The 10,509-nt window shown below is 31.9% G+C and overlaps 1 protein-coding gene across 1 annotated transcript in view; it reads right to left on the bottom strand.

Annotated features, from left to right (window-relative positions):
• Nucleotides 1–4,815: 4,815 nt before the first annotated feature.
• LOC106869982 (ethanolamine-phosphate cytidylyltransferase) overlaps nt 4,816–10,509 on the bottom strand; it is a 54,438-nt gene continuing 48,744 nt past the window's right edge. Inside the window, exon 15 of the mRNA XM_089350963.1 lies at nt 4,816–8,858. Coding sequence (XP_089207089.1) covers nt 8,777–8,858 — 82 coding nt within the window. The 3' untranslated portion in view covers nt 4,816–8,776. The remainder of the gene's footprint in view (nt 8,859–10,509) is intronic.

Here is a 10,509-nt window from a genome sequence, read left to right as displayed (position 1 = left end):
ATTGGAAAATCTTTACTTCTATATGCAGCTGTCATCCTCAATACATGTCATATACCTGTACCAGTACAAATTGCATCTGATTTCTTTTATACATTTGTAATCGAACGACCGTGCGAACAAAGAAGATGGCGATGATGGTTGGATGCACTTCCTAACGCCAACCACTCTGAGAGTGTAATGGGTGCTTTTACATACCACCAGCATGAAGGCCAGTCAGGCGGTACTGGTAACGATCATGCTCAAATGGTGCTATTAACATGCCACTGGCACGGGAGCCAGACAGCTGCTCGGACAGTGCTCTTAGCGCTCCACTGGTACAGGTGCCAACACGATTTCGATTTCACTTGCCTCAACAGGTCTTCGCAAGCAGAGTTTAGTGTCCAATGAAGGAGAGGTTGGCATAGGTGCCAGTCATCAAATTTGGTTCGATTTCGATTTCACTTACCTCAACAGGTCTTTGCAAGCAGAGTTTAGTGTCCAATGAAGAAAAGGTATGCTTAAGTGGACTGGCTACACCCCTGGCAGAGGCCTCGGATTATGGTCTCACTTGGCTTGCCGGGTCTTCTCACGCACAGCATTCTGGGATACAAAAGGTATTGTGTTTATTGACTATTTTCAAATGGACTACACCATCACTAGAGAGTACTATGCCACAGAGGAGCTAACAATGGACCAAGACGTTTGGTGATATAAGGTTCTAGAGAAGACCCATCTGCAAAACTGTGCTGGAAGAGTTGTCCCACCCACATGTGACAAGAAACTTTTCACGTCCTACCCCAAGAAACCAAACTACATCTCTTCTAAACAGCATCTTTCTCTTTTTTACATTTCCTCTTCATAAACTATGATTGTCTTCCAATCCCCTTTCTTGCTTTCACTGCCCTCTACTCTGGTTTTTGCCAGTCACTGCAATCTCCACTCCCTACTTGCATCTTCTTGGCAACATCTAACAGTGCATATTATACCTCTTTTCTTTACCATCACATCTATGCTCTGATCCTTGTTCTGTGTGAGTATATCCTGGCACTTCTCTATCTCTCTTACACTTTTGCTGTTTCCTACTCTCTCTCTCTCTTCCCTCTGGCTGGGTAGCCATGTATCTCCTCTACAGCAGCACACCTATTTCTGCCCTTGTTCTTATTTGCTCTCTCTCTTTCTCACTAGGTGACCATGTACTTCCTCTATAGCAAAACACCTATTTCTCTGTTGCACTCTAACTTTTCATCATCTGATACTGGATCACCTCTTTCAGTGTCCCCTCCATTATAGCAAGACACCTGTTTTGCCTCTTTGTCATCCTCTGACATGAGTTTCCCTCCTCAAATGCCCCTCTCATAATTCCTTGTCTTGCAAGTTACTTGGTGACCCTGCCAGTGCTGGTACCACATAAAAAGCATCCAGTTCACACTGTAAAGTGGTTGGCATTTCAAAGGGTATCCAGCTATAAAAATCATGCCAAAACTAACCTCGCCTGAGTGGATTCATAAAAAGCACTGACTCCATTCTGCAGAGTGGTTGGTGTTAGGAAGGGTATCCAGCCATAACTGTACCAAAACAGAGTAGCATAGGATAGTTTTTCTACCCGGCCAGCTCCTGTGAAGCATCCTATCCATGCATGCATGGAAGATGGACATTAAACGATGATGATATATGATGGGCTTCTTTCAGTTTCCCTCTACTAAATCCACTCACAAAGCTTTGGTCAGCCCAAGGATAAAGTAGAAGACACTTGCCCAAGGTACCATGCAGTGGGGCTGAACCTGGAACCATGTAGTTGGGAAGCAAGCTTCTTACAACAGAGCCTTGCCTGCACCTGCATTTTCTTTGTTAATAGTGACACATTTGTAATTCTTTATTCTTGTTCACAGTTAACGTGCCTAAATCAACATACTTTTTTTCATAGTCACTGACTATTATTATACATAATTCATACTATTTCATATCTTTTGTACCACTGCTTTACACATCTAGGTATTTCATACTTCTCAAATTTAAGGAATCAAAAATCTTACTAATAAAACTGCTACTCTACACTTCTCTAGCTTGTATACCTGATATCTATCATTCCATCTGGCTGTTTTCCTTTTTTTTTTTTTTCGGTTTTTCCATAGTCTATCTCTTACCTTCTGTAGCTGTTCCAAAGCTCTCTAAACAAAAATGATTTTCTTCATTGTAGAAATGCTCAAATCAAGTATTTGTTAGTGCTGTATGGGAGCAGGCCTTCAGTCAGATTTTAGTACATACTCAAATTGTGGTTCTACTTTCATTGTAAACTTTAATAGTTTTTAATTCATTTTGGAAGCACATTACTTACCAGGTATCTATTTTGTAATCATTGACTGTCCCTATTTTTCACCACAATAAAGTCAATGTCATCAGACTGGTACAAGACCAATTCATTGGCATCATCATCATCATCATCATTTAATATCCTCTTTCCATGCTGGCATGGATTAAATGGTTTGACTGGAACTGGTAAGCTGGTAACCATCAATGGTCACAACTATAATTCCATGGGTGTCATTTACATGACACTGGCAATGACCATGACTACAGTTTCACTTCATAAAATTTATGCTACAGATAGTAAATAAATTTTAGATTCATGCCCTCTTCAATCTTTGAATTGTTACCATAGCCTCCTTGCAGAGATTTTTAAAGTGGTAGTCTTTAACTTAGTCTCTATGAGGTTATTGTTGTCAATGATTTTGAAGAAACTAGCTGACCAGCTATCAATTAAGAATAATATACTTCACAATAACTGCAAAGCTATTGGTTATCCAAAAAGACTTAGTCATGCCTTTTTCCTATGAGTTTAACCATTACTCTATTTGGTGAACATAGTATGATGTGCAACATGCTTATATTCTACCTTACACATTTTCATTTTGTTAACATAAGAATGATATAAATGAAATTCAGAAAAGGCTTAATATTTAATACATAGTCATTAGTAACAGCGGTGTAGTTATTGCTTAAATCCTTTGGGTCACACAGGTGTCACTGAAAACTTTCATCATGTAACTTACATGCATCAAATCAATTTGAGGCATACCTCTCTCCAATCTGGAGGAGTTTAACCCTTTAGCATTCAGATTACTCTATAAAATTATTTTGAATTATCATAAATTATCCTTAACTTGAAGATTTTGGTGATATGATTTTATTTTCAGAATGATATTGTAGGAAAGGTGTCAGAGGCTAGATCTAACCAGTTTGAACGTAAAACACATAGAATATTCAGACCAAATATGGTCAGTTTAAATGCAAAAGGGCTAACTCAGCTCTAGAAGATAATGAAACATTTTTACTGTGCTCTTGCTGCTTGAAGTAGCAGGCAATACCAATTTTTAGCAGGAACACCAACTGAAAATAACTTTGGTATTGTGTCACAATATGTTATGGTTATCCACAAACTACTGAACTCTTGGTGGATGCTGATTTTCTGATACTCAATCCATTTAGCCATGTATTCTGCAATAGTAGTAGATCCCAATAAGTTTATTGATTCCTTAGAGCTATACCTATGTGTGTGTGTATAGATAGATAAAGATATATCTATCTTTACTATATACTCTACTGCTCTATAACTTACAGTGTACTTCCCTTTCAGATTTATGATTTATTGACTATATATATATATATATATATATATATATATATATATATATATATATATATATATATATCTATATATATATATGTAGTGAAACTAACCTCTATCACCATTATATACAAACAAATGCGAGCGTAGCAGAGAACATCTCTTTCCCTGTCATCACCTGACTGACTATTATTTGGGCGGCAATTGTCTCCACACCGTTTGAGCCAGGACGCAAATCGACCAACCGTAGCCCCTAATAAGGTCACGTGAGAGTGTTCTTCTGATGCTTCTCTGGAGCCTATCTGTATCTATAAATAGCCTGCTAGATACCCGCCAATTTGTTGCGGCTCAGATCTTCTAAGATCTGGTCGTTTGACCACACACGCGTAACACAGCACCAACCAACCAGCCAGTTCCAGCGACGATATCAACAACCACTTCAACTACAACTACCAGCCTCAACATGACTTCTGCACGTACACAAGCTACCAACAGCTACCAAACAACCACCGCAGCTTCTCAACCCTGTTTGTGTGATTTGCTCACCATGAAATAACAGCCAGAATTCAGCCTGCGAAGAACATCTGTATTCAAGAATCCGGCCCGGCATAGAAGCCCCAACATCATGACGAGTGACAGCTCTGCCTTAACCTTAACTTCTTACATACAGACCTACAATCTAACTGTGTACCTCAACAGAACTGGTATTTCCTTATCCGTGTTACTGACTCTTAAATATACTCTGTAACTCTTACATACACATACATGTATTACTTGCACACACTCTTTTGTTTACATGATGGCCTGTCTTGTATTGTATTTCATTATGTCGCATTCACTCACACACAAACATACAGTTTAATGCTCCAATAAATCTTACCGTTATTCATCTTTATCGGTTGAGTCCTATCTTGTCCTTCCTGGCAAACTTCTTATTTCTCTATGTTATAGTATTATAACATATAACATTATATTTTGTGTCGACCGTGTGACGCATTTTAAAAAGGAGCCTGTTTTTCCATTCGTCACCATTTCTCCTTTTGGTTCGCACGGTCGTTCTTACATATATATATATATATATATATATATATATATACACACACACACACACATGTTTCACTAAAGTTTCTATAAGTCATCAAAAATTCTATTGATCATTGGCATTGAGTTTCAGATGAATGCTTATCCCTATAAAAGATGAATGCACAACAGATTTTTGTCCAGAATTTATTTCCAAATTTATATAATTTAAGACAATAACAATGTTAAAAATGGGTAAACAGTAAACAACCATAACAAACTTTTTTGTTACATAGTCAACTTTGTTTTAATTAAAAATAAAACAAAAAAAAAAAACTATTGGTATTGCACCAGAATTGTTTTGAGATAATAATAGTGGGAGAAGGAAAAATATTAACATTCCTAACAACACTATCAAACACAGAGATGGAGTTTTAACTATTATGCAACTAGTCGTGATAACTTCAACTAGGAAGGGGTAAAAGTTTAAAATCAAACTCAGATTGTAAAAATGAAATAGTAAAAAAACAAAAATTTAATATAGTGAGGTAAGTTAGTTCAAAACAAAATTACAAACAAACAGTTTTAGATAAATAAATAAGTACTTATTATGTCTCATATTCACATCTAGATACAGAAGAAATAATTTCAAAATTTAAAAGAAATTTACAACTAAATTTAACCATTACATAAAGGAAATTGAAAAGACTAATTCTAAGATGTAAAGCCTAGTTAAACATAAAATATCTTATATAATTTTGTTGAAGAAAACTTAGCTTATCACAAAGTACTCGCTAAATACAATGTAGTGAAATGATTTATGATTGGACAAAACCCTTAAATGCAGCACTGCAGTCTAACTGATAAACTAGTAAAAATAAAAAAATAAATGAAATTATCTTCTGAAATTAGAGAAGGTATTCATTAAAGAACAATTCAATGACTTACAAAGCTAAAACTAAATAATTCTAGTGCATCATTAACATTTTCTAGGGGCCAGATTTAATTTTTAAAAATTCACCAGTTTATATTACAGAAATATATTCCTTAAAAATTTCCCACGTTGAGCTTCATTAAATGAGTTAAAAATTTATTGCTTATTTTTCAATTAAAATATTAAAAAATAAACATTCATATTTTTAAAAAAATCTAATGAGTCATAATAAAAAAGAAACTTTACATTTCAATTTCTTAAAAGGAGAAATAAAGGACATTTATTATTAACAAATTGAATATTTTTGAAAAAATTAGTATTTTACATGAATTATATATTTTCAATTGAAAATGGTAATTTGAGACAATATAATTTCTGATGGAAAAACAGAAAAACACGCACAAAGCTCAAAACATGACAGATTTAGAGCAATCAAGCTGTTCAATATACAAAGACAAAATTTTGATGACCTTTTAAACAGGTGGTCTCCAAGTCAGATTTATAGATTTTTATGGATAATGTAAATAAAATACACATATCTGTGTGTATGTGTGTGCATATATATATATATATATATATATATATATATATATATATATATATATGTATATATATATATATATAATTTCACAAAAATTTGATAAGGCATCGAAAACATTTGCATATGAAATAGTCTGTAATGATAAAGTTGAAATGGATAATTTAACTCTTCAACTTTTGAGCCCCAGTGGATTTTCAATGTATATTTATAAAACAGTATAATTATATTAAGCTAATTTCATAATTTATATTGGTATTATAGTCCTGATATTGAATGACCACTGGGTGAAAGAAAAGCATGAAGTAAAATACATGAAACCTTGTTTATTACAAAGAGTTTGAATATATGGGACGGGATAGGAATATGGAATTTTAGAAAGAAGAAAGTGTTTAGAACCAACAAAATTATTTATAGACTGGTTGAAGTATCCGTACTATCAATGTCATCTTATGTGTATCTCTATGTTCCACAGTATGTCTTTAATTAGTCCATTTTGAAATAATCTTCAAGGATCCTGTTCTTATATAGCTTAGCCTGGTCTTTAACACAATCTTATTTGTAAAGTAGATTTCAATGTTAACAGCTATGCTTAATGACATTTAGCAGTCAGGTACAGAAAACTCATTTAAAAATTGATAGACACTGCATTGAAGTCTGTATGAGATTTATTGGTTAGTTTCTATATTTAATGTTAATGAATTAGAAACAAAGAATGTATTCAAGAGTTGAGGGTTAAGCTTATGTATGCAAAAATTAGGGGTCAAGCTGACAATAAAACAATTGAACAGTAGTTCCAATCATAGAAAAAAAAAAAAATTAAAACTGGAAATGTTAAACTATTTAAAAATTAAGATATTTAATAAAAGCATTTATATTTTATAATATTGTTGAAACTAGTAAACTTGTATTGATTCCAGTTGTGTAGTGCAATGGCAGGAAAGTCTTCTACAAAAGTAGTGATAAACAAACATATTCAATCTTATTTAAAGTCTATTTCAAGGATAAGAGCATGACAGAAAGAGAGACAAGCTGAATGTTGTCTGGTCTCATTAGTTAAAGCCACTTTATTTCACTTTGGCAGCACAATCCTTTGAAGGTGAAATATGACAGTTGTTAGTATATTTAATTCATTAACGCTTGAGCCCCAGTGGATTTTAAAAAGTATTTTGATAAAACAACAGTATAATTATTATATGAAGCTGATTTTTAAAAAAATGATAGTATTATTATACTGATATTGAATGGGCATCATAATATTTCCTCTCTCCATAAATGTTGTATCTTAATCCTAATCTGTTAAAAAGATAGTGGAAATCTTTGTTGTTTAGTTTCGAAAGTAATCTACAATTTAATTATCTTATGGATAAATAACTAAAGCTATTTCGACACACTCAAAATTAATCTTATTTTTAAAACACTTTCTGAATTACAAGCATTTTATATGATATATAATTCTATTATTTAAACTGCAAAAATATTTTAAATCCTACAGAATCATTAGTTTTGAAAAGATGCCTTGAAAATTGCAAATTTAGTTTGACAACTATATACTACATATGTTTATGAATGTTAGTATTATGTTTAATTTTGGAAGTCTGAACAATAAGTTGATGTTGAAACCATTCAGCATTGGGTCTTGCTGAGCGAGGTGGTAGTGAGATGAATGATCTGAGGAAAATTTATGTACTATGCATATTGTAAACATCAATTAAGAGTGTGATGAACAAACACCTGTTATAACAGTCCTAGAAATATGTGATCAAAATGACATTAATTATTTTTGTTCATTAGCTGAAAGGATTAAATCTCTTATTAAAAATTTTTAGAAAAATAAATAGAAGTTCTTGCTTGTATGCATACAAAAATACACATATTAAGCAGAAAGGAAAAGATAAATAAGAAAATTTGTACATATACTTTGACTATTTTTCCGTCTCATACAAATACACTTTATACTTAAATAGCAAATAGAATTTTGCCAAATACAGTCTGATCATTGAAATATGTAACTAATGTCTTTATGCCTTCTAATTTCATTCATGACATAGTTTCAACAAAAATATTGCATAAATAATGTTAATGTAGCCTTAAATATCATATTTAAATATTATATCAAAAATCATGTAATATTATACCATTAAATATTATATTAGGTAACAGTTTTATTTTAATATTCCTTTTAAGAATTCATTTGTAAACTGTATTTGTTTTTTTTGGAAATTATTTTAAAATTCATTTTCTAAATAGTATTATTTAATCATAAAACATCAAAATTCACTAATTTTTTAAAATATTAAAAATATTAAAAATACCTCATAAATTTAAATGTTAAAACATGAGTTATTTCAAGATTTGAGCAAGGGATTACATTTGATTAATAAAACCAGAAAAGCCAAATTAGATGAACCAATTACATACATAAATAAAAATATTCAAACATATATCATAGTAGTGCTTTTTTTTTTAAACATATATATAAATATACATGTTTGTCTAGAAAAAAAAATTAAGTTTAAAAAAGGTGAGAGGATGAGTGATTAAGATAAACATTGTATTGCTAGCAAGATAAAGTAATATTTTTCTTAGCTGAATCCAAACAGATGTTCTGAATGTTAAAGGGTAGAAAATAAAGAAGCAGAAGCTATAGAGTGAAGGCTTTCTTTTGGTTGACTCAAATTCAATGGAAATTGTTTTTCATTGCTTCTAAAATTTTCAGTTCCTTTTCATTTTTCTTCTTGTTGCGAGCTTCATAGTCTAGTCTGGAAATAAAGAAATTAAAAGAAGAAAAAAAAAAACATTTTCAATGAATGCTACATATGAGAGAAAACAAACTAATCTTTATGCAGATCTTGTAAAGAGTTATGTTAAGAATTAACCATATTATAATCTGAGTTGAAGCTAATATGGATAAAAAAATTAATTCCATATTAAATTTTTACCTTGTCCTAACTCATTAACTTTCAGCTTTCTGTAACTCAATTTTTACCTTTTCAATTACTAACTTGAGATTTTACATAATTTTCTTTCTTATATAGACATGAAGTTTTTCCAAAAGGTTATTACAATGTAAGTAAATGATTTAAAATGGGAAAAAACTTAATTGTATGTATAATTTAATGAGTTTATTTTTATCTCAAAAAACCCCAATATTTTTAGCAAGATGTTACCGTCTTAAAGATTACATATTTCTTTTAAAACTTATTTTTGAATCACCAATAAAGAAACTGAATTAATGAAAAAAAGATATTTAATTCATTTAGGAAAAAAAATAATTAAAAAATGCTTAACTATAATGGAGGACTGGCAGAATCATTCAAGCATCAAATAAAATACCTTATAGTATTTGTTACATACTGAGTTCAAATTCCACCAAGGCCAGCTTTGGCCTTTCCCAATCAAGCACTGAAGTTGATGGCATTGACTAACCCTCACTCTTAAAACTGTTGGCCTTGTGTCTAAATTAGAAACTATTATTATCATTATTAATAATAATTATTATAAGGCAGCAAGCTGGCAGAATCATTAGCACACCAGAAAAAATGTTTAGTGGTATCTTGTCCATTTTCACACTCTAATGCCACCAAGGTTAACTTTGTCTTTCATCCTTTCGGGATTGATAAAATAAGTACCAGTTGTGGACTGGGGTTGATGTAACCCCTCTACCAAAGTTGCCAGTCTTGTGCCAAAATTTGAAACCATGATTATTATTATTATTATTAATATTATTATTATTATAGGTTATATATTGGAAGTCATTAGAACATTGTGAAAATCGTTTTGTTGCATTTGTTCTGCCTAATTACATTCAAATCCCACCAATGCCAACTTTGCTTTTCAATCTTCAAAGGTTGAAAAAATAAAGTATCAGCCAAGTGCTAGGGTTGATGGTATTGACTATACCACCCCCACCTCTTCTAAATTGCTAGCTTTATGCCTAAATTAGAAACCATTATTATTATAATTACTAGCAGGACTCGTGAATATTTCATGGAATTAATGGTAAACCTATTGGGTTATTTCTGAAAACTTTATCCAAAAAACCTGAAAGCATAGCCTGTGTTGTGTCTGTATGGAAAGATAGTCACTCATCTGCTACTCATTGAAAAGTGAAAGAAATTGGAATATGATGATTACTGAATGCACAATTTTATAGGCTTAATACATGCACTCATAAAATAATATTCACTCTTACTTTTCCATTTTTCCCATAAGAAAAAATGTCCCATACATATGATACAACCTTTAGTTAAATTGCATATATCAGCCAAGTATGAATATTTCATGGAATTGCACTTATGTGCATCTGTTAAGTGGTAGGTAATACAAAAAACTTAGTTCAATTTTAAAAAATATACTCCTCATTATCTACACACCACTGCTACCTCCACCACCATCATCATCTCCCCCCTC

The sequence above is a fragment of the Octopus bimaculoides genome, chromosome 4, assembly GCF_046866305.1.
Source record: "Octopus bimaculoides isolate indiv1 chromosome 4, ASM4686630v1, whole genome shotgun sequence".
NCBI lineage: Eukaryota > Metazoa > Mollusca > Cephalopoda > Octopoda > Octopodidae > Octopus > Octopus bimaculoides.
This window is presented reverse-complemented; position numbering and strand designations above follow the sequence as displayed.